Consider the following 24,404-nt stretch of genomic DNA (forward strand, 5'->3'; position numbering starts at 1 on the left):
TTTCCACTGAGATGAGAACAGACCTCAGACCTCGACGCTCGGGTCACTGACACACTCTCCGGTCCGTTGCGTTCTCTGTGACAGGGCTACAAGATGGACGACCTCATCACCTCCTACGTCAACATGTATCTGAGGGAGCAGAAGGCGGGGCAGAGACAGCAGCGCTTCAACATGTGAACCCTGAGTTCACGTCCTGATTCTGTAGCCAATCAATGAGCCCGATGTTAACACTTGAAAATGAGACGCCCCGTTTTAAACCGGGATTACGATTCTTCTACTTTAAGTTAAATTGTCGCCTTTTAGATTAAACTAATTTAAAAAGAGATGAAAGATGTTCATGGTGAAATTTAAATAGTGATTTTTTAATGGATGTTGTCTTTAAACAAAGGGCTCATTTTAAAAGGAATTACATCTTTTAAGACATTTTGACTCTATTTTGACGCTTGCACAAGAACACAGATCTATTGTTCGGGGAATCAACTTTGTGGCTGAAATTGACCAATAAAACCCATCTTCCCAGAGAGAAGGCTGTGTCTGTCTGTGTGTCCTGTGTGACTGCAAGTCTGTCTGTCTATCTGACTGCCTGTCTGTCCTGTGTTACTTGGCCCCTGCCGTCGTGGGACGTCCATCAAAGTGTCTGCGACTGAGGGCCGCTCGTATTTATGAAAACCCCACGGCTTCTCCGGGCTGCAGTGTTTTGGCCCAAGGGCACAAGTCAGCAACAGAGTTGTGACAGAAGAAAGAGAAAGAGAACAAGGGGGGGGGGCGGGGGAGGAGAGGGTCCTTGGGGTAACACTGGTTGTGGTGGTCTGAGCCTCTTCCCACATAGTGTCCCCATTCACTCAGTCTTCTCAACAACACGCGGCCGCTGCGTCTTCATGTTGTGGTGGCAGACAGAGAAAGAGCCGGAGTGTCCCCGCAGACACAGCTGTGGCCCCCCGACTATGAAAGAAATATGATGGGCCCCCGGGCCGGGGGGGGGGGCCCGCTCCCCACATCTGTCTCGGGGCTGTGTGACTGATTATTCTGGGCATTCCGTTAGAGGATCGCCCCGGGAGGTGAGGGCCCCACAAGGGCCTCTGTTCCCCCTCCTCCTCCTCTCACACCTCCTGCTCCCTCCTCCTCCTCCTTGCACCTCCTGTTCACTCCTCCTTCTCCTCCTTGCTCCTCCTCCTCCTCCTCCTTCTCTCGCACCTCCTGCTCCCTCCTCCTTCTCCTCCTTGCACCTCCTCCTCCTACTCCTCCTTGCACCTCCTGCTCCCTCCTCCTCCTCCCTCTCCTGTCCTCCTCTGCAGCCCCAGGAGGTGAGGGCCCCACAAGGGCCTCTTCCCCCTCCTCCTCCTCCTTGCACCTCCTCCTCCTCCCTCCTCCTCCTCCCTCTCCTGTCCTCCTCTGGGCTCCTGGTGGGGGGCCAAGGGGGGCCCCTAACGTAGAGCCCGGTCTACAAAGCATCATCGTTCGGAGCTGAGCCATAAACCGCTCTATTAATGACACTCCCTCGCCTATCTGATGATGGGGGGGGGGGTGGGAGGAGGAGGAGGAGGAGTTAGGGGGAGACGGGAGGGGGGGGGGTGTTTCATGCTAAAGGCATTCGCCACAAACCCCCTCCTCCCCTCCTCCCCCTCGGTTGCCATGGAGTCATACGCGGCGAGTGAATGCGACCCAGAATTGCCACTCTATCTTCCTGCTGCCGGGACGCGGGGCTCGTTCTGACTCGCTCTATTGTTGTGCGCTCAACAAGTGGTCCTGTGAGGAGGAGAGCAGGGAGGGGGGGTCAGGGGTCAAGCGACAGGCTCTCATTGGGGCGCTCTTTCTGTTATCAAATTTGTCGAGGAACAAAAAGGGCTACAGTCCTCCGAGGCAGAACATCTTGAGCGCTCAGAAGGACCGCATTCCTGCCTGAGAGTCCTCAGCAGCCCAGTGCGGTTCCAGACTCCAGTTCTCCGTCCAGCAGCCGACCGAGGGATTAATTCACCGCGCCACGTCAACAACAACAGACGCCTCTCTCGCTGCCCTGCGTCGAGGGGCTCCCACCCGCTGAAGAGCTCTCCTAAGGTGAGTTTTACTGCTTTTAGAAATTTTTATAGAGTTTGAGAGGAAAAAAAGTTTAAAAACTTTGTTTTGAATGTTTTCTTTCTGCCTCAAAGTGTGATGTTTTATTAGAATACTTTGATACAAAGTAAGTATTTACAGAAAAATGCTAATTTACTTTAGTAATCTTTACTTTAATTTAATTTGAAATTGAAACCAGAGGAGCAAGGAGTCATCAATTGTTCAAACATTTGGCAACTAGCTTTGACAAGTCAGGAATCAACTGGCGAGTGTAAAAAAAGTGAATCTGGTCAGGAGGATTTATGTCTCGCAGAACATGTGAACTTTGACTGCATCTTTAACCACCACCATTAACCACTCCTACCCACAATGCCATTCCCGGGTAACCCCCCCTCCCAGAGCATCATGCTGGCCCCTGCAGCTGCCTCCGACGCGACCACAATCGACCACTTTAGGTCCAGATCTGTGAACTGACTAATTTCGCTGTCCTGACTTTGGTCTTTGTCCCTGCAGAGATCAGCCCTGTGTGAGCGGCTCCGCTGGGCTGCTCATCAGAGGGATGAGTGTGTTCTGAGAGGATCCCGCTCCGGGATTAAGCCCCAGGGAATGCTGGCTCGGCCCGTTCCCATTGGAGACATCCGCACCCTGTCTGGGATCCCTAGAGGGGCAGGGGGAGGGAGGAGAGAGAGGGGGGGGAGGATGAGGAGAGAGAGGGACGGGAGGAAGGAGAGGGAAGGAGGAGGTGAGAGGGAAGGAGCAGGAGGGAGGAGAGGATGAGAGAGAGGAGTCTGTTCTAGAGGGATGGGAGGAGAGAGGAGAAAAGGATGGGAGCGATGAGGAGAAATAGGAAAGAGGAGGACAGGAGGAGAGGGAGAGAGGCTGAGGAGGAAAGGGACAGGAGGGGAGAGAGAGAGGCTGAGGAGGAGAGAGAGAGGGAGAGAGGCTGAGGAGGAGAGAGAGAGAGAGGAGGAGGAGGAGAGGGAGCAGGGGTCTGGTTGAGAAACGCTCTTGGATCACAATGCCACAGCTCTGTCTCCCCCCCCAGCCCCCCCAGTGTGAGAAAGAGGGTCATGCATAAAATGGAGGGAAACCCTAACAATAGGACTCAGTGTTACAGCAGCGTTGTCAAGGGGCGTGACCATCAGAGGGCAGCAACCGCCAACTGCTTCATATTTACACTAAGAGGATCAGGGTAGTGCAGTGGTGGGGGTTTGACTCCCGGCCAACCCCGTTGAGCAAAGCGGTCCCTAACCCCAACAACTCCATCGTATCTGATCCCCTGATCAAACAGTAAAAACGAAATGGACTGTGTTTATACCTCCATTTTCTAACCAGTGGCCACTCAAAGCGCTTTACAATCATTGCCTAACATTCACGCACACATTCACAAACCGACGGCAAAGTCGACCACGCCGGGCGACAGCCAGCTCGTCAGGAGCAGTTAGGGTGGGGTGTCTTGCTACACCTCGACACTCTGCTAGGAGGAGCCGGGGATCGAACTAGCAACCTTATGGTTACCAGCCAAACCTCTCTACCCCCTGAGCCACACGCCGCCAACGATCTGAATGACGAATGATAAACATTGCTACTATACATACTGACGTGAATATTGTTCCTCAATTCCCCAGCGGCGACCATGGAGTCCACCACCACCCTGTCGGTCCCCTTCCTGCCGACCAACCAATCGGAGGGCTGCGTGGCCGCGGACGCCACGCTGGAGAACACGCTGTTCGGCGTCTTCTACATCCTGGTGTTCTTCCTGGCGCTCAACGGCAACGCGCTGGCGCTCTGGATCTTCTCCCACCAGCGTGGCGCCGCCTCCCCCGCCAACGTCTTCATGCTGCACCTGGCGGTGGCGGACCTCTGCTACGTCTTCATCCTGCCGCTGCGCGCCGCCTACCACCTGACCGGCGGCCACTGGCCCTTCGGCGAGGTGCCGTGCCGCGTGGCCGGCTTCCTGTTCTACGTCAACATGTACGCCAGCCTCTACTTCCTGGCCTGCGTGGCGGGCGACCGCTACCTGGCCGTGGTGCACGCCGTGCGCTCGCTGAAGGCTCGCCGCGCTCGCTCCGCCCACATTGCCAGCCTGCTGCTGTGGGCGATGGTCACGGTCAGCATGGCGCCGCTGCTGCTGTCGCGGCAGACGGCCGAGGTGGACGGCGTCACCGTGTGCCGGCAGCTGTACCGGGAGAAGGCATCGCGCCGGGCGCTGGTGTCGCTGGGCGTGGCCTTCACGCCGCCCTTCCTGTTCACGCTCACCTGCTACCTGCTGATCGTCCGCTCGCTGCGGCGCGGCTCGCGGCTGGACCCTGCCCTGAAGACCAAGGCGCTGCGCACCATCGGGCTGGTGATGCTGATCTACGTGCTGTGCTTCCTGCCGTACCACATCAGCCGGGCCACCTTCATCCTGGGCTACGCCCACCCGGACGTGGGCTGCGGCACGCGCCGCGCACTGAGCCTGGCCAACCGCCTCACGTCCTCGCTGACCTGCCTGAACGCCGCCCTGGACCCCCTGGTGTACCTGTTCGGTGCCGAGAAGTTCCGCGGGACGGTGCGGCGGATGTTCTGCCGCGAGGAGGCGGGCATCTCCGCGGCGACCAGCGGCGAGCTGAAGGGGACGCACGAGAGCTCGCTCAGCGCCAAGTCTGAGTTCTGAACTGGTTTCCGAACTCTTGACGCACTTCGAAGTTTGGAGTTCGGGCGTTTGAATGGCGTTGTGAACTCCGAACTCTTTATGAACTCAGAGTTCGAAGTTTGAGCGTTTGAATGGCGTTAGATACTCCGAACTCTTGACGCACTTCGGAGTTCGGAGTTTGAGCGTTTGAATGGTGTTGAGAACTCCAAACTCTTTACACACTCAGAGTTCAGGATTCGAGCATTTGCGTTGAGAACTCTTTGTTTGCTTTACGAAGTCTGAGTTCCAAAATAGAGTTTGTGAGAATTTTTGAAGTTTTTGTATACTTTTTTATATTTTATATATACTTGGGCGTTTTTTCTATCAAACCGTGGTTCGTAAAAGACCGATCTCCTGAGCGCTACGCTGCACTATATCGTTACGTAGGCGAGTTGTGTACGTCTTAGCTGTGCACTAAATTGGTTACAAAGGCTAATTTAAAAACTATTGATTGGCTGATGATACTACTGGTATTTTTGTATGTTTTTTATACTGGAAATGTTTCAGCTCAGTGGTGACCACTGGCACTTATTGATTATATCAATGTTGATAATTATTAATTGTTGATTTATATTTAACCACAAACCAAAAGTTAAATGACTGGAGATGTAATTAGAGTGTACATATAGGTCAACAGTTTATTTGTAGTTTTTTGTACTTATTTACTCCCAATGTTACTACTTACTACAGTGTAAAATTACACAAACACACACACACACACCCCAACACGGTGAGACATCTCAATCAGTGTTATGTCGTAATCATTCTGAATTATCTCTTAGAAACTGACACCTTGGTGGCGCAACTTTAACACTTATTTGATTAACTCCTCCCCTCCTTTCTTCTCTAGTGTGCTAACGCTTTGAGGAAGCGTGGATGAAACTTCAATAACTAATACATCCAGGTTCAGCTTCTATGTAAATATAAGTCTATATATGTCTACAAATATCACATCAAGTTATTCAAGTTTCATATCGCTGACCCCGAATTACATCAGTTCAATGTCGTATTACCATGAAAGGTTCCACCAAATAAAAAAAAAGCCAAAGTTTTTTAAATTACGACGCTTAAATCTTTGCTAAATGGAAAAATGGATCATCCAGTTCACGGTTACTTGAAGTTGTAGTTTTGAAACCGTATTACTTATTGCTGAGTTACTGCCGGGAAAACAGCTGTATTTTGTGGTTTGAATCCTAACCAATCTTGTGATACTTATTTTATAAATATCTCTCTCGTACCAATAAAAGAACTGTGATTCGCTAACACACATGTGTCTTTATTGTTCAGGTCAACAATGCAAACGTTCTCTCATTATTTCTCTCCATTTCTGGAAGTAGAACAGCCTCCTCTTTCTGTCACTTCCTCTCCGAGAAAGGACCTCAGTGGAAAGGAATCAAGAGATATGAGAGTCACAGACGTGTGCTCTCATCTTTCTGCTCTCAGCTTTCTGCTCTCGGTTCTCGGCCACTAGTCGTTGACTTGAGTCATTCCCCATTCATCGTATATTTGCATCAAAGTTAGATCAACACTGTGTCCGGACCATAGTGGACTGATCCACTCTGTTCTTTCCCAGGGGGTCCAAGGGGGTCATGTGCCACCCCTGTAAACACTCGCCTGATAGTTTTTCTTGACCCTAATGGAATGTTCATTGAAGGTTTTTAACTCTAAACTATTAACTCTTAAAACTTAAAAATGTTGCTGTTGTCAGCATTGTGTTCCGACAGTTTATTTTGCCATTTTTACTTGTAGTAAAACGTTTGTAAACAAGCCTTTAACTTTGTACAAGTACAAGTGTCAGTCAAGTAAGTGACAGCCCTTATGAGGACACAGGACTCTTGGCTGCTCTCTCTCCGCGTCATGTGACCCAGCTTGCGGTCTGGTGAGGTTGTGTTTTTTTTCGTCTTTTCTTATTTGAGCAAGACTTCCTGTCCGGGCCTCACATCATAAACCGCTCTGAAGCAGCACTTCCTGCATCTAAGTATACCTCATCGTGTCCCCTCTGTAACTTATTACACCAGCTACTAATATCAACTACTACTAACACAGACTATACACTAAAGCAGAGACACGGTTTAGAACCAGTGGAAGGTTTCTCATTCGTTTAAAAACTGGAAAGTAACTGTTTGAAAGTAACTTCATTATTTAGAGTCCTTCCTCTTGCCGGAGTCTCCTGTCCGTCTGGGGAGGGCGGGGGGCAAGGTGTGAAGCCCAGGTGTGTCTGCTGATGGGTTCAGGGTTTAACGGAGATAAGCAGCAGCTGCCTTTGGCCACACAACTCACTTCCCCTTCTATAAGTCAAGAACAAATTCCTCTTTTTAATCCGGCGGCCGTTGAGAATTAAAGAATTAAGAGTACATTATATGTCTATTAGTTGTGTGCACAATACCACCTCTCTCTCTCCCTCTCTTTTTCTGTCTCTGTCTCTCTCCCCCCCTCTCACTCACTCACTTAATCACTCCTTCTCTCTCTCTCTCCCCCCCTCTCTCTCATTCACTCACTCACTCTCAGTGTCTCTCTCTCTCTCTCTCTCTCTCTCTCTCGCTCTCTCGCTTCGGGCCCCTGAATGAGGAAGTGCCGGTTGTGACGGAGGCTCCTTCCTCTGACAGCGCGGCGGCTCCCCAACAGGAAGCCGGCGTCGCACCAGCAGCCCGACACACAGCGGAGGAGGAGGAGGAGGAGAGCGGCCCCGACAGCCCTGACAGCGGAGAGCACAGCGCACGGCCAGCCCGCATGTAAAACAACTCGACACGGAGAGAGAGAGCGAGAGTGTGTGACTGAGAGAGAGTGTGTGTGTGTGTGTGTGTGTGTGTGTGTGTGTGTGTGAGGGAGGCAGGATGCCCCACTTCCAGCCCTGGTACCATGGCACCATCACCCGGTCACGGGCGGAGGTCCTGCTCTCCAAGGAAGGCCGCGACGGGAGCTTCATCCTGCGGGGCAGCGAGTCCATCCTGGGGGCCTACGCACTCTGTGTGCTGTGAGTTACAATCGATGGGTGTGTGTGTGTGTGTATGTGTCTGTGTGTGTGTGTGCTTTAGTCTGTGTGTGTGTGTTTGTTTGTCTGCTAGAGAGTATGTGTGAGGCTGCATGCATGTGTGTGCATGAAAGTGTGTGTGTGTGTGTGTGTGTGTGTGTGTGTGTGTGTGTGTGTTGGGGGGGTGGGGGGTCTTTAACTGACATGTAAGTTTGACTTAGAACTGTGGATAGATTTACGTAATTTTCTCGTTTCCTAGTTGACGACGTGTGTGGCGATGTAATGGTGATGAATATATGTGTATATATGTATCTGTGATGTATGTGTGTATACTGTATGTGATATATATGTGATATATATATGTGTGTATCAGTGTATATATGTGTGTATGTGTAATGCATATGTGTGTATCAGTGTGGATGTGTGTGATCAGCTGTATCTGCAGTATTTGCATAGTGGCCCGGGGTCAGAGCTCTGCATGCTAGTTCCTCATGAGTTTGCATACCAGTGCATGATAACAGTCAAAGTGTCAAAGCTGTGCTCTATCTGTGGGTCTCCTCTTGAGCTCCTGTCACACATGATGAACCAACACGGCATCACACGCATCTGAAGAACTGCTCCCCACGGATGTGCTTACACAACAAAACAAGAACATATTTTACTATTTGGTTCAACTCTATTAGATATGCCAACTAGAGTGAGTTAACAATACAGGTCAGATAATGTCATGTTTTTTGTTGGGTTCATCATTTGGAGACACATGCATGCATGTTTGTAAGGCTGCTTTAAAATGTGCATACACCCACAAGCACACACACACATGCATGTTGTGTGTGTCTGTGTTCTAATGTGTTCTAAATGCACGTGTGTGTGTGTGTGTGTGTGTGTGTGTGTGTGTGTGTGAACAGGTACCAGAACTGTGTGTACACATACAGGATCCTACCTAACGAAGAACAGCAGCTCTCAGTACAGGTGGGTTCTGTCTCCTAAACCCACTGATGACATCGTCTAGAACAGCTGGGTTCTAAACGCGCTGATGACATCGTCTCTAGAACAGCTGGGTTCTAAACCCGCTGATGACATTGTCTCTAGAACAGCTGGGTTCTAAACCCGCTGATGACATCGTTTCTAGAACAACCTGTCACCTCACACCACACCGCCTCACATGAAGCTCAGATCTTGTTCTTTTGGAGGACTGCTCTGATCTCTCTGAGTGCCTGGATTCCTCTTCAAAGTGTGTGAAGTGCCGTCCAGTTGAAATACAAACAGGGAGACATCACTTTGTGATCGTTTTCTGTCTGCCGTTGTACCATACAGCTCTGAGCGGTATCTTTCACAGTTTGGCTCTTTGGTTAGAACGAGGAAGTGGACACTGTGCTTGGCAGACTTCCCCGCAGGGTCTGGTCTGTTGTAGATTGTTTGGTGTTCACACGACTCATGTGTTTGTGTGCCAGATATATTAGTGTTATAACCACACTCCATGTGGTAATAGGTTGAGAAGCTTCCAACAGCCACAAGGTTGATCGTGCTAACACGCGAGTGAAGACAGATCTGTATGAGTGTATGTCTACGTATTTTTAGTATTATACGTTGTACTTCTTTCTTTTTTTAAAATAAGTAGTCGTAGAGACAATATTCGCTCACAGAATTGTGTGGGTTGTGAAAGACAGAAAAACAGACGGACCGACAGACTGAGAGAACGACAGAAAGGAGGATATTCATATGCCCAGTGTTAGAGGAAGTGCAACTAGAAAGAATGAAATGTACTTTCTTTCTATAGTGTCGCTTTTTAAAAATTATTTTCAATATTGCAACTTTATTTATATAGTGCCTTTCGTTCAAAATTGCAATATAAGGTGCTTAACAATGCAATGAAAATAAAGAAAAATAATTTATTTATGAGAGAGAATGCTGAACTAAATAGGTGTGTTTTAAGGTTTATTTTAAAGGTGTTCACAGATTGTGACTGGTGAATTATATCAATAGGCCCACTTTTATTTTTTCCTTTGTTTGTTCAAATTGTAAAACCACCAAAATAACAAATTAATGAAACAGAGCTTCAACTGACAACCTGAGTGACGGACAGAGAGAGAGTCATGAACGTTCTCCTCCAGCTCCCTTCCTTGTGAAAGTGACCCCCCCCCCCCCCCCCCCCCCGCCCCGCACTGTGCCTTCCCCCCCTCCCACCCCCCAGGCCTCGGAGGGCGTCCCCAACCGGTTCTTCTCGGTGCTGTCCGACCTGGTGGAGGCGTACTACAGCCCCAACATGGGCCTGGTCACCCACCTCCAGTACCCTGTCCCCAAGGAGGAGGGGCTGGACGATGACACAGGTACCCCACCCAGCTCTGCGGGGGGGGGGGGGGGGCAGTGTGGATCCGGAGACGACGTTCCTGTGCGTTATTCCGACCCTGGAGCATGTGGTTCTGTGGTGACCGAAGCGGCGGATGTGTGTGATACAGCGTGTTGTTGTGTGTTGCTGTCTGTTGTGCGTTCTCTGTGTTGTGAAGAACACACAACGATGTGTCTGATACTGCGTGTTGTTGTGTTGTCAGATACAGTGTGTTGTGCGTTCTCTCCGTCTCCAGAACACACCAGCCACCCGCCACAGCTGCCACCCCGTAACTTCCCGGCCAGCGATGTGACGGAGAGCCGGGAGCAGGCCTGCAGCGCGCTGGCAGACCTCTTCCTACAGCGGCTGCAGCTGGTCGACCTGTCAGCGTAAGACCCATCACTCCTTCACAACACACCTGAAAGCTCCACCTCTCAGCTCCACATCACACATTCACCTCACACCTTAACACATTCACACCCTCAAATCACACCTTCGCCTCCCCCCTTCCCCTCACCTCCCCCGGTCCCCCTCCCCCAGGGTCCCAGAGGAGCACCAGAGGGCGCTGCAGGACTACTTCTCCTCCTCTCTGGTCCTGGACGCGGCTCAGGTCCACAGCGGGAACCACTCGCTGCCCAGCCTCAAGAAACTCATCCTGGGCCTCTGCAAGAACCTCAACAAGTACGTATACACACACACACACACACACACACACACACTCATTCACACATGCACATGCATAAACACATACACACTAACACACACACACACACTCACTGAGGCTGTTGATGTTGTTGGTGTTGATGTTGTTGTTGTTGTTGTGGTTGTCATGGTTCCTGTAGTGAGATTTCCCGCATCGTCCCCACCCTTGGGGCGTTCCAGACGGTTCTGGACCAGCAGATCTGTCCCGGGATTGGTCGCTCCAGGAGCCAAGTAGGTGGAGTCAACTCTGCCTTACCCCAATGTGTTGGACGTGACATGGCAACCTTTATTTACAATGGTGTTTCTTACAAACATCACACAGGCTGACGGAAATAGAAAAATGTACTTTCCCTCTCTTTTAATTCTCTTACTTTCTCTTTGCCTCTGTCCTGCTCTCCCTCTTCCTTCCCCCTCTCTCTCTCTCTCTCTCTCCAGGTTTTTGCTGATCCAGTTCAGTCCATGTCCTCCAGGCTGGAACAACTGACCAAACTGCTCCACTCGATAGAAGAGAAGGTAATCCTGATGTTCTAATGTGCCATCTCCAGTTCACTCGCTTTGTTCGCGACGTTTTGTTAATCTGCGGGTTTCTCTCTCCCTGTCTCTCTCTCTTTCTCTCTCTCTTCCTTTCTCATTATACCTCTCCCCCCTCTCTCTCTCCTCCCCCTCTCCTCTTTCTCTCTCTCTCTCTCTCTCCCTCCCTCTCTCCCCACCCCTCTCTCTCTCTCTCTCTCCCCCCTCTCTTAATCCGTGGGTTTCAGGCCAAGAGTTCTGTGATTGAGTCGGTGGGCTTCGACGGGGGCCACAAGAGATCTCTCATCCCGCCCACGTTTGAGGTCTCCCAGGAACATGTCAACGGTCGATCTACTCTAACTCTTTGTACTTACTACTCAGAACATCTCACCAGAACCCTCTTCTCCTCCGACCCCCGCAGGTCAAGTCCGACTCCCTGGGGATCTCCACCAAGATATTCCTCAAGGTGGACGTGGAGACCGGGCGACTGTACTTCAAGAAGTCTAAGGACGGCTCTGAGGACAAGTACTACCTCCAGAACAAGAGTAGGTCCACACTCTGGAGAAACTCTCTCTCCCCATCTCTATCTCTCTCACCCTCCTCTCTACCCCCTCTCTCATTCACTTTCTCTCTCCCTCTCTCATTCTTTCTCTCTCTTTCTCTTTCCCTTTCCCCATTTTTCTCTCCCCCAGTATCTCTCTCTTTCTCTCTCTCTCTATCTCCCCATCTCTTTCTCTCTTTCTCACTCTCTCTCTCCCCATCTCTCTCTCTCTCCCTCCTCTCTCATTCTCTATCTCTCATCTCTCTCCCTCTCTCTCTCTCACTCTCCCTCTCTCTCAGAACGTTCTCTGTGTCTCTTCTAGTTCTCAAGCTGGTCAAGTCCCAGAAGATGCCCGCTAAACTCGTCATCGTCCTGGAGACAGACAAAGAGAAGATTCTAAAGAAAGATATTATTTTTTACGACACAAAGGTATGATTTGAACCGACATATTTCTGAAACTATGACCTTGACAGTGTACAGTTGATCACTTCTGTAAAAACGTGAATGAGGTTATAATGTATTTCGTAATCACTTGATCTGTGCATTAATTAAGACCTATTTCACAAGTGCTTTACCGTCATTATTCAGTGATGTGTCTCTTTTCTAAAGCTTCAGTTCAGAGAGTTTGAAACCCTTTTTCCTAAAGGTTTTTTCTTTCAGCAAAGAAACAAATGAGTGTGAATCTGTTGTATTTATATAGTTACAGTTAGCAGTTTTCCTGGATGTTTTTAGCAACTGTTTTTTACACCTTTTTTCTGGACAGAAAAGGGAAGGATTTTGCCAGCTTCTCCAACAGCTGAAGAACAAGCACTCGGCCAAACTCGACCCGGACATGATCACTGTGTTCGTGGGCACCTGGAATATGGGTAAGAACAGCTTAGCATAGCTACGTAGCATAGCTACATCCATAGTATTCACAATGGTTTTTTCCATTGTACAGGCCTGCTATATTATCATTAAGGACGGTCTAGTGCAGGGGTCGGCAACCCTAGGCACGCGTGCCACCACTGGCACGTGGACGCATAATCATTGGCACACTTGCAAAAAATATATATATATTTTTTTCACCGCTACAATGCGGCAGCGTAATCATTACTACCGATTTGTTTTGCACTTTATTCAGTTTTGGGCATTTCCTCCCAGTGCAAATATGTTTAAATGAGTTACTGAAAGCAGTGTTCTGAATTGGGATCAATTAATCGTTTTTAAACCTATGTTGTGAGTAATAGAGAAGAAAATATTTAAAAGATTGTTGCAAGTGGCCTGTATGCATGGCCTTCACATGTTTTTTTGCAAAGCTGTACATGTCTTAAAGATATTGATGTGGATGTTTCCATCATTCTCATATAATGTCTGTTTTTACATTTCTCACAGTGCAAATATGTTTTTGAGTTTCTGAAAGCAGTATTTTAAGATGGGATATATGTAATTATAATTTGTAAGCCCATGTTGCAAATATAACAACAAAAAAAAACTTTAAAATGTTGATGCATGATTGTGGACTATATGGAAATAATACAATTCCAGGTCTTCTGGAAATGTTTTTGGTCGCTGTGTCATAATTCAGCTTAATATTTAATATATTGTTCCTTAAGGCACACTCATTAACGAGAAAATGTCCAACTGGCACTACATGTTGAAAAGGTTGCTGACCCCTGGTCTAGTGGCAGGCTGATGGACTCCCAGGGTTCGGACTGGTCTCTAGAACAGCTGGGTTCTAAACCCACTGATGACATCGTATCTAGAACAGTTGGGTTCTAAACCCACTGATGACATCGTCTAGAACAGCTGGGTTCTCCTGTCTCCTAAACACACCCCCCCCTGGCAGGTAATGCGGGCCCGCCCCAGAGCCTCAGGTCCTGGTTCCAGTGTAAGGGTCAGGGGAAGACCCGGGACGACACTGCCGACCACATCCCCCACGACCTGTACGTGATCGGCACCCAGGAGGACCCCCTGGGAGAGAGGGAGTGGACGGACACTGTGAAGAACACCCTGAGGATCATCACCGACATCTCCTTCAAACTGGTACATGGTCCCTACGCTCTCCATCTCTCCTGCTGTACTACCTTTTAGACGGAGGTAGCAGACTTCATGTATTTTACAGAGAATTTTCCCTGTTTTACAACTTTATGTAATTTAGTCCAAAATAACAGAAACATTGACCAACCCTTCGGCTGGGGGTCTAAACCCCCTAATCTTTGATCAATTTCTTCCCTCCAGATCTCCATCCAGACACTGTGGAACATCCGGATCCTGGTTCTAGCGAAACCGGAGCACGAGAACAGAATCTCACACGTCTTCTCGGACAGTGTGAAGACCGGGATCGCCAACACACTAGGTACGTTCCCTTTACCCGCTAGAAGTTAGTATCTAGTGGCTATCAGTTATCAGCTCACAGTTAGCATCTAGTTGTTAGCAGCTAGCTGTTAGCATCTGGCTGTTATCAGCTAGCTGTTAGCATCTAGCAGTTAGCAGCTAGATGTTAGCAGGGCTGCCAACTTTTGGGTTTTTCGCTGGCGTGAGATTCTATTCTGTAGAATCTTGTAATGCATACCTTATAGCAGGGTCCGCGGGTGTAAATGTTGACTGTGGGGGGGGGGCGATCAGGATTGTTGAGGGGTGGGGGGGAGGGGCGATCGGGATTGTTGACGGGGGGGGGGGGGGGGGGTGGACGGGTGGACGGGGTGGACGGACGCGTTTTGGGTACAACCGTGTGTCACGTGGTGAAAGTGAGAGTTGGCAGCTCTGTGTTAGCATCCAGCAGTTAGGAGCTAGCTCGCAGGTGAATGCTAACCTGTGTGTTTCTACACAGGGAACAAGGGAGCGGTGGGTGTATCCTTCATGTTCAATGGCACCTCCTTCGGATTCATCAACAGTCACCTGACATCCGGCAGCGAGAAGAAACTCAGGTCAGGAGCCGGACATAATACTGTAGGCATGTCATAATGTAATGTATTAATATAAGAGTGTATTAACGTAATAATGTAATGTATTAATGTACCAGTGTATTAACGTAATAATGTAATGTATTAATGTACCAGTGTATTAACGTAATAATGTTATGTATTAATGTACGAGTGTACAGAGTGTAATTTAATTAATGTGTTAATGAATTAATGTATTTATTTAATAAAATATGCAATTTATAATATATATATATGTGAATATGTATAGATGTATATAATATATATATACTGTATATAAATATAATCGAATATAAAGTAATGTAATGGTATCTAATATAGTACAATATAAAAACTACACAAAGTTACACTGTCTAACAATACAGAATTGATTTCTGAAATCCCAAACTGTATTTCCAGTTAACATTTTCTCCCATGTTGCAGACGAAATCAGAATTACATCAATATTCTGAACATCCTGAATTCGGGCGATAAGAAACTGAACCCTTTTGATATCACTCACCGCTTCACACACCTCTTCTGGCTGGGGGATCTCAACTACCGCATAGAGCTGCCCTCCACGGTGAGTCCCGCACAGCAGCTGGCTGACTTACAGATAGTGAAACACAGAGCTGGCTGTGCTATGAACAAGGTGCCATACCACATCCTCAATATGTGCTATTATAGGAGTGTGTTAAAGATCAGGTTCACTCTGTAGTACATCGGTTGTACGACGCGGCCCACCATGTGTGACTGCAAAGCGAAGCCACAGACCATGGACCTCCTCCTAGGAGGCCTACTGGAGACCCAGTCTGACATGGGACACCAAAGAGGAAGATTACTGATCATGAGCATATGAAACTAACCTGTAGGGAGTTTGCTGAAGCATTACCTATCAAATCGATGTCTGATATTTTAGACATTTATTATTTTTTATATTAGATATTTTATATTTTTTTCTTTGGATCAAATTATCTCAAAGCAAATAATGTACATTATGTAAAGGATGGACTGTATATAAAGGTAATAGACACGTATATTGTCTACAGGTAACAGGTGTCTGTAGGTTACAGGTGTTCACAGGTAACAGGTGTATGTATCTAACAGGTAGATGCAGGTAACAGGTGTCTGTAGGTTACATGTCTTCACAGGTAACAGGTGTATGTATCTAACAGGTAGATGCAGGTAACAGGTGTTCACAGGTAACAGGTGTTTGTATGTCACAGGTAGATGCAGATAACAGGTAGGTGCAGGTAACAGGTGTCTGTAGGTTACAGGTGTTCACAGGTAACAGGTGTATGTATCTAACAGGTAGGTGCAGGTAACAGACTCCTTGACTGTGTTCTCCCCACAGGAGGCGGAGAACATTGTGTCGAAGATCAAGCAGCAGCAGTACCAGGAGCTGCTGGGCAAAGACCAGTTGAACACGGAGCGAGATGAGGGCAAGGTCTTCCTGCACTTCTGTGAGTCCAGACAGGCCCACTCATACATCCATATATTGGTCAGTCACCATGACAACCGTACTAATCCCTTGCTGAAAATGTTCCGACCATTGCCTGCAGCTGAGGAGGAAGTCACATTCCCCCCAACGTACCGCTTCGAGAGGGAGACGCGGGAGAAGTACGCGTACACCAAGGCCAAAGCCACCGGGGTGAGCACTCTGAACCACGCCCCTCCATCACCTCCTGGTGGCTGCAGTCCACACGGATACAGTGTGCAGTATCATATTATGCAGTGTATGATGTATTATTATTATATTAGGTTATGCAGTACATGATGTATTATTATTATATTAAGTTATACAGTACAAGATATAATATTATAAGAAGTTATACAGTATACGATGGATTATTAGGTGAGTGCTGCATGCAGCGCTCAACTATTGTTCTTCTTAAGTTTTATTCTTTCTCTCTTCTTCTTCTTTATTATTCTCTACAAACTTTGGGACCTACATCAATTTTTCACCTAGAGACTCCATTCCTAGAGACTCCATACAATGGAGGTCAATGTGAGGACGGCGGAGCCGTCCGCCCATTGACCTCCAAAAAACAGTATTTTACAAGTAGAATATATATTAAAAATCTGAAAAGAAGCGCGCGATTTCAAGCTAAATTGAACATTTTAAAAAACTTTGGGACCTACATCAATTTTTCACCTAGAGACTCCATTCCAATTTTAAAATGTTAAATTTAGCTTGAAATCGCGCGCTTCTTTTCAGATTTTTAATATATATTCTACTTTTAAAATACTATTTTTTACAATGGAGGTCAATGTGAGGACGGCTCCGCCGTCCGCCCATTCTCTGACACTTCAGACTTCGTAACTTGGTCAATATTTTATCATTAACCCTCGTTCAAAGGTTTAACAAATTAACACACTTTTATCTTCAATAATCTGGAAACAGAATTCCGATTACTTTTATTATTTTTTCAAAATCACAGTTTAAGTTCCATATCAGCTTTGTTTTCAGTTGGTCTCATTTATGTTGAGGTTAGAGCGCGAGGACATGCAGGCAGTGTTGCCAGATTGGGCAGTTTTTCCTGCTCAATTGGACTACTTTTAATCACGTTAGGCTGGAAAAATTTGCATTAGGCGAGTACATACAATTTCAGCAGGTTTAAAAAAAAAATACTGGCGGGATTATAATAATTCTTTCTACAAATCAATACCATACCTTTCATATGGCATATCGTTTGTGCAGCTAGTACCACTATTACTTCAGCTACTACTACTACAGCGACTACTACTACACAGACTACTTCTACTTCAGCTACTACTACGACTATTTCAGCTAATACTATCATTACTACTACTACTACTACTACAGCTAGTACCACTACTACTACTATCTTCCAGCTTCGATAGTATCACAGTTTAGCTTCCAGCTTTTGTAACTATGTATTGCAGCACTTTTTCTTCAGGTAATGCAATTCAGCGTCAGTCAGTTTTCGATTTCGAGCTTCCAGGTTTTTCAGCAGTGCAGGGCAATACATTTGACCTTTCAGATTCTTCAGTTCAATTCATTTTACATTTCTGCATTTTTAGCAATGCTTTGCGCTTTTCATTCAGCTGTCACTTTATTTGTTTCCAACCATTTCCATTTTCTTAAATGGTGTGCATGTTTAAATTGTTTACTCCATTTAGACTTTTGAACTTTTGTTCAAAACCCTTCACTTGATTTAAGCCATTTAACATTTCTTTACGTCTTAAACTATGTGTCTTTATTAAAACATATTTTTAACCTCACTTTGCACTACAGCACTCACTGCATTTTCTGCAGGAAATGCATTTTCTAGTTATATTAGGTTCCACAGTGTATGATGTATTGTTTCTCGGCAGACCAAGTACAACCTCCCGTCGTGGTGCGACCGGGTCCTGAGGAAGTCCTACCCGCTAGTCCACGTGGTCTCACAATCCTACGGTGAGGACAGAGGCATTCTGGGTAATCCCAGGTGTTTGAGTTAATTGGTTGGTTTGGTGTTTAAGTGTTTAAGTGCAATAATTTGGTTTATGTGTGTGTGTGTGTGTGTTTTCCACATTGCAGGGTGCACGACTGACATCATGACCAGCGACCACTCTCCGGTGTTCGCCACGTTTGAAGTGGGCGTGACTTCTCAGTTTGTCTCCAAACACGGTACATATTCAAATAGTACTTCTGTTGAAGTATCGTATGTTGGACTTCCCAATGCTTCCTTCCGCCACGTCAATTAAAATTGAAAATCTAAGAAACGTTAAGAATATTCAAGTGGAGTGTGTAGGATTTATCGGCCTCTAATGGCTGATTCAGACTACACGATTCTCAGATATTCCTCCACGATTTAACATGTCACACTATGCGATCACATCGCCAGGAAATCTGGCTTCGTCTCGTCGGAAGACTGGCCACACTACAAGATTCGAGGGTGCGATGCTCTAGATAATCTTTACTTTGTATCGTTCACGACACACGCAGCAACAACGCAGCAACAAAGTGTCAATAACAATGGATCCCGAGTTCCTATACTACGGTCTAGGCATTATGATGGCGGTCAGGGTTAGGGTTAGGGTTAGGGTGTAGTGCAGTGAAGTCTAGAGAGATGCGCGGATGAGCTGTAATGTCATCCGCACCCGCTGCTTAATATCAATAATCCACCCGCAGCAATGTTTTTTTCAACAATTAATACCCGCACCCATCCCGATTTTGAGTTGCGTGTACAGCGTCCCAACAAAAGTCTGTCGGCATGCTAAAATGTTCAACCACTATGAAATGTCCCCTATTGTCAGCGATTACACAACCAACGTGGTCTTATTATAGCCCGATCATTAACTAAAAGCCACATGGAAAGAATAAAGCATCCAACGTATGATTTTAACAATGTGTGAGGGCATAGGCAGCAGCTGGAATGCTGATGGTAACCAGCGGACGAGTGTAACTGCGACCCACCCGTAATTCATCCAAGTGGATATTACTTACTTACTTTTCTTCCACGCAATCCATCCAACCTGCGGATTATCCGTGGTGTCCGCCCGGGTATTACCGCCAACCGCGCATCTCTACTAGTCCTTACTTTAGTTATTTCTTTACTAGTTAGTAAACAGCTGTTCATGCGATTCCCTCTCACAACTGGTGGCGGGGTTCCCTCCGATTCCCCCAAAAATTCTGGCATGCAAATTTGTCTGCGATGAACGAATCGGGGCAACCGATGAACCAGCCATAACGGTCAGGTTGCAGACTGCAACCAACAGAAAACCTCCAAGTAGTGAAATATATCAAATTAAATATGATGATTGATATTACCATGTATTAGGCATGACGTATTGGTGTGCATATGGGATGAAATATTGGCGTGCATATGGTATGAAATATTGGCCAGAATATGGTATGAAATATTGGTGTGCATATGGTATGAAATCCTCTCTGTTCTTCAGACCCCAGCAGTGCATCTGAAGGAGGGATTAAGTTCATGAACTGCATCGCCACACTCTGCACTAAATCCAAGACAAAGTTCTTCATCGAGTTCCACTCCAGCTGCCTGGAGAGTAAGATCCACGGATATATACACCGGACCCTTTCTATAAAGTATACCATAAGAGCAGATATTACTTAAGTTATCCAGAGGGAAACTGCAGTGGCTGCAGCACCATCAGAAACTAATAGAGAATTTAAATATAATTTTTTACGGTATAAATGCATGCTATATAAATACGGTATAAATGCATGCTAATGTGACGGTGAATCCTCCTGTGAACAGAGATAGTGAAGACCTCAGAAGGAGAGAACACTGACCACAATAACGGCTCCATCAAAGTCTGCTTCGGGGAAATCCAGGTGACCAGGAAACTAAACAAACGATCCACATCATAGTCTGTTAACATTTCAAAATATGTCAAATATTTATACTTTAATTTATTTCTGTTCTCCCTGTCGCAGCTCACCCCTATCATCTCTGATCCGGAGTATCTGCTGGACCAGCATATCCTCATCTGTGTGAAGTCCACGGATTGTGACGAGTCGTACGGTAAACGCACACAGGATTCACTAATACACACAGCCTTAGTTCACCCACACAGCCTAGCATATGATCAAAGAGCACGGTGCTATAGACACACATGCAATGACTTACTATTTAACTAACTAACAAGCTACCTAAATATTTAAGTTAGTCAGTATACATTATTATATTTAACTTAGTAAGATGTATATATTTTTATTCAAACTAACTCACTATCTACCTCTTGATAATAACTTAACTGCTATATTAATGAAGTTATAATAATATTAACACAATTAATAAGCTAGCTAGTTGGTTTATTTAGCTAGTTTGTTTTTAGCTTTGTCTTTAGTTTGTTTCTTGTTAGCTAGTCGAATTCTCTGGAGCTAGCTAGCTAACTGCCTACTCTTGGCGTTGCTAGGTGAGGGCTGTGTTGCGCTGCGCGCGGCAGAGGCCTGTAAGGCAGGTTTCAGCGTGTCGCTAACGCACCGCGGAGAGAGCACCGGCATGCTGACGGGCATCATCGGTCTACACCTCACCGAGTGCAAGCAGAGAGAGAAGCTCTACGGTCAGTCTGCCACATCATTGGTCGGTCACACAGCCTGTACTGCTGTGTGATTGGGCGATTTGTTGTGTACTGCTGTGTGATTGGTCGCTGAGACGTGAACCGCAGTTGATCTTGTAGCCCTGTGTCAATGGTCCTGTACTGTTGTGTGATTGGTCGATAAGTCCTGTACTGTTGCGTGATTGGTCGGTTACTCCTGTACTGCTGTGTGATTGGTCGATTCTCCTGTACTGCTGTGTGATTGGACGATTAGTTGTGTACTGCTGCGTGATTGGTCGATTCTCCTGTACTGCTGTGTCATTGGGCGATTAGTTGTGTACTGCTGTGTGATTGGTCGATTACTCTTGTAGTCCCGTATCAACGGTTGATTAGTCCTGTACTGCTGTGTGATTGGTCGATTACTCCTCTACGGCTGTATGATTGGTCGGTTACTCCATACCTCTGAGTGATGCTCCTCCTTCAACAGATTGATAACTAAATACTTTTTTTTTTTTTTTTACATTTATTCAGACTTCATCAAAGTGGAAAAGGACGACCACGGCAGTTCAAAGGGCAAAACCGGAGAAAACAGGTGAGACATTACATCTTAGTTTGTTTTTAGCACTACCAACTGTTCCACATGTCCAGGCTGTCACGCTAACTGGATGGTGTTTCCATGGTGACCAGATCTGCCGTCGCCCACACTATGGATATAAACAACCCGAGCTACATGGGCGTGGGGGTGAAGTTTGGCTACGCCATGGACAAAGGGTGGAGCTACACGCCCAAAGCCGGCAACATCTCGCCCAAACGTCCTGGTCACGGCCGAGTGCCCAACACCCCGTGAGTTTACCCCTCTTGGTCGTTTCAAAGGCCCCTGGTTTCAAAGGGCACCAGCTTTACCACCGGGTGTGATGCTGATTGGCCGTTACAAGCCGTCTCACAATTTATCCGTTAGTGACATCCCAAACTGCGTAAGTATGAAAAACATGTTTACTAGGACAATAGGCGTGTTTCAGATCATCTGCATTTGAGCGCTTGCATGCACGAGACTTGAGAACATCCGCCGGAACTAGTCAGAAACACGTCAAGTTCCCGCCACGTCAAGTCGGACACAGGTGCACTTCTCGTAGTTTGAACAAGCATCATTTGGGAGAGGACACGCCTCTTTGAAAGGAGTTCTGTCATTTCTCACGTGGGAAATTCCATGTGGTAATTCCAACCAACCAGGGCAACGTTTTGATACGTTGAGGGGAGTGTCTTCTGTCCGCATTTATTTGAGACCATATGCACAGAAAAGCAGAAGGAGGGAGCTCCCGCAAGTTTTTAAAGTCATGTGACATGTAGCATAGGGAAATTATCACCAGCATTTCTGACATTTTTATCCCAGAATGCATTATGTTATGCGAGGCAACGCAACGCATGCTTGATCTGAAATTCGCCTAATGATATATTTGTCCATGTCCATCTTTGATGACCTCATCATGTATCCCTTGCTCGTCCACCTTTGATGACCTCATCATGCGTCTCTCTTGTGTCCATCTTTGATCATCAGCGACGAGGGCGAGGGCAGCGGCACGGAGATGTTCGACAACCCCCTCTATGCCGCCATGGTAACACAGGCCCGCAAGGAGCAGGAGCCCCCCCGGTGGGACCCCCCGACCCCGCCCCCGGATGCCCCCGGGGCCCCGCCCCCGGATGGGGACCCGGACCGGCCCCCCAGGCCCACGCCCCGGAACCGCTCCTTCACCTGCTCCGAGGGCAAGCCCCCTCCGCTGCCGGCGTCCCTGGCCCCCGGGTCCAAGAGGCCCGTGGTGCCGCAGCGGTCCGACGGGGGCATAGTGCTTGCCGGGCCCCGCCCCCCGCTGCCCATCAAGAGGGCCGGCCTCCTGGAGCCCCAGCCCCTCCACAAGACTAGGGAGCCCCGCGACCCCCGCGACCCACACACCAGAGCCCCCGCCAGACCCAGCCAGTCCCTGCCTGCTAACAAACAGTAGGTACGGCTACTGCTGCTGCTAATACTGCTGCTACTGCTAGTACTACTGCTAATGCTACTGCTACAGTATAGTGTATTATAGACCCTGCCCACAAACAGTAGGTACAGCTACTGTTGCTGCTAATGCTACTGCTAATGCTAGTACTACTGCTAATGCTACTGCTAGTACTACTGCTAATGCTACTGCTACAGTATAGTGTATTATAGACCCTGCCCACAAACAGTAGGTACGGCTACTGCTGCTGCTAATGCTGCTGCTAATGCTAGTACTACTGCTAATGCTACTGCTAGTACTACTGCCCACACTACTTCTAATGATACTGCTAGTACTACTGCAAACACTACAGCTAATGCTACTGCTAATGCTACTGCTAGTACTACCACGCTATGCTGTATTATAGACCCACCTAGACCCGCTGGGACAAACAGTACGTACTGCTTGTACAACTTCTAATGCTACTGCTAGTACTACTGCTATTACTACTGCTAATGCTACTGATAATGCTACTGCTAATGCTAATACTAGTATTGTATTATAGACCTATCCCTGCTAGGAAACCAAAAGTAGGCACTGCTTAGTACTACTGCGAGTACTACTGCTAGTTTTCTGTATTGTATTATGATGATGATGATAACAATAATAACGATCATATCCTCTCTCCCTTTAGTGCACGTGAGTGAGACTCATGTGCATCAGGGCAGTCTCCCTGATGTTGACCTGTGACATCATCGGCCTCCATCTTGAAAAGGACTACTTTGTACAGTGGATTCATGTGAACACATTTCTATACGCTTTAATTACTAAGAAAATTTTCATTTATGATTATTCACTGTTTGTTACTGTTGGTGTTTGGGCTGGAATGTTTAAATGTTTAAAAATTAATTTTAATTTTAATTAATTACTTTCTAAAAAGATTAAAGACAATACAAATGTTTTTTTTTTAAATAAAATTAAGACAAATATAGACCAAATTCCACATATTTACTGCCGTTTAGAGGAAATACAATTTGTTCCTGTTTTTAATTTTTTTCATCCATGAAGCAAATATTGTACATAGTGATTCTACCTCTTAATAAAAATGTGTCAACTTCAATGACCTTTTTCGATTTGTTTCTTCTAAATATTTAAAGATGATGTAGATAAGATCTAAAACATATTATTTTAGTGAAATATGATAGAAATGCTCTTTTCTCCGTCTGCAATTATTCAGTGAAATTCGCTGCTCTGTTCAGTTGACTGTGTGCTCTGTAACTGACGGTTTAGTCTCAACACTGCTCCAGGCTAGTTTCTGATCCATCAGGGCATCTCTGATTTGACTGGTTCCGGGAAATCAATCTTGCAAACATAGCTGCATATGCTTGATGGTGGAGGAACCAAGGGAGGGAGCAGAGAAGCGGGAATTCATTCTTTTTTTTCTCTAGTTTCAAAATCTATTCCACACTTGTTATTTTCCGCTCTTTGCAAATGTCAAATCAAGCCTTCACCATCTTTAAATAAGAAAGACATTTCTCAAATTTTATTGAGAAATGTCTTTCTCAATAAAATGATAGGGGTTCAAATACTGGGCTTGGTAAATAGTAATATTGTTCTAGGGTGCTGGTGGTAAAGTCTCCTCGTCTCCTAGCCTCTAGCTGCATAAAATCCTTTAAAGTTTTCGTGAGATATCAGAACCTCTGGAAGTTACATGGAAACATTGGAACGCACCCCAAG

At 46.8% G+C, this 24,404-nt stretch overlaps 3 protein-coding genes across 4 annotated transcripts in view; all 3 read left to right on the forward strand.

The window, feature by feature from the left end:
• myo7ba (myosin VIIBa) overlaps positions 1-177 on the forward strand; it is a gene marked incomplete at both ends in the record, with an annotated part of 30,700 nt that extends 30,523 nt beyond the window's left edge. Inside the window, one exon of the mRNA XM_084472556.1 lies at positions 85-177. Within this exon, the coding sequence (XP_084328682.1) occupies positions 85-177 (93 nt within the window). The remainder of the gene's footprint in view (positions 1-84) is intronic.
• A 1,765-nt stretch (positions 178-1,942) lies between these two features.
• gpr17 (G protein-coupled receptor 17) lies at positions 1,943-4,708 on the forward strand (the record flags this gene model as incomplete). The annotated part of the gene is made up of 2 exons (XM_084473378.1): positions 1,943-2,055; positions 3,681-4,708. The coding sequence occupies exon 2, from the start codon at positions 3,689-3,691 to the stop codon at positions 4,706-4,708; it is 1,020 nt and encodes a 339-aa protein (XP_084329504.1). The 5' UTR covers positions 1,943-2,055; positions 3,681-3,688.
• Positions 4,709-7,374: 2,666 nt separating this feature from the next.
• On the forward strand, positions 7,375-23,781 carry inpp5d (inositol polyphosphate-5-phosphatase D). Of its 2 annotated transcripts, none has more exons than XM_084472697.1 (27): positions 7,375-7,700; positions 8,606-8,669; positions 9,892-10,027; positions 10,283-10,415; positions 10,567-10,707; positions 10,869-10,959; positions 11,164-11,241; positions 11,487-11,561; positions 11,660-11,783; positions 12,102-12,208; positions 12,543-12,645; positions 13,608-13,804; positions 14,000-14,117; positions 14,592-14,688; positions 15,127-15,265; positions 16,037-16,145; positions 16,245-16,333; positions 18,022-18,103; positions 18,227-18,316; positions 19,591-19,701; positions 19,914-19,990; positions 20,093-20,180; positions 20,575-20,721; positions 21,229-21,289; positions 21,385-21,540; positions 22,253-22,694; positions 23,362-23,781. In XM_084472697.1, the coding sequence occupies exons 1-26, from the start codon at positions 7,561-7,563 to the stop codon at positions 22,692-22,694; spliced, it is 3,195 nt and encodes a 1,064-aa protein (XP_084328823.1). In that variant the 5' UTR covers positions 7,375-7,560; the 3' UTR covers positions 23,362-23,781. The 2 variants fall into 2 exon arrangements, with proteins under 2 accessions (XP_084328823.1, XP_084328822.1); XM_084472696.1 differs by having other exon boundaries at positions 22,253-22,690.
• The last annotated feature ends 623 nt before the right edge of the window (positions 23,782-24,404 follow it).

This window comes from Micromesistius poutassou (genome assembly GCF_964030765.1).
Source record: "Micromesistius poutassou genome assembly, chromosome: 9".
NCBI classification, from domain to species: Eukaryota; Metazoa; Chordata; class Actinopteri; order Gadiformes; family Gadidae; genus Micromesistius; species Micromesistius poutassou.

Bases quoted from the DNA above. Each gene is read 5' to 3' on its own strand.
- inpp5d (XM_084472696.1), top strand. From the start codon at position 7,561: ATGCCCCACTTCCAGCCCTGGTACCATGGCACCATCACCCGGTCACGG. The intron at 11,562-11,659 runs GTCTCCCAGGAA...CGACCCCCGCAG, and splicing joins TCATCCCGCCCACGTTTGAG to GTCAAGTCCGACTCCCTGGG. The intron at 19,991-20,092 runs GTGACCAGGAAA...TCCCTGTCGCAG, and splicing joins TCTGCTTCGGGGAAATCCAG to CTCACCCCTATCATCTCTGA.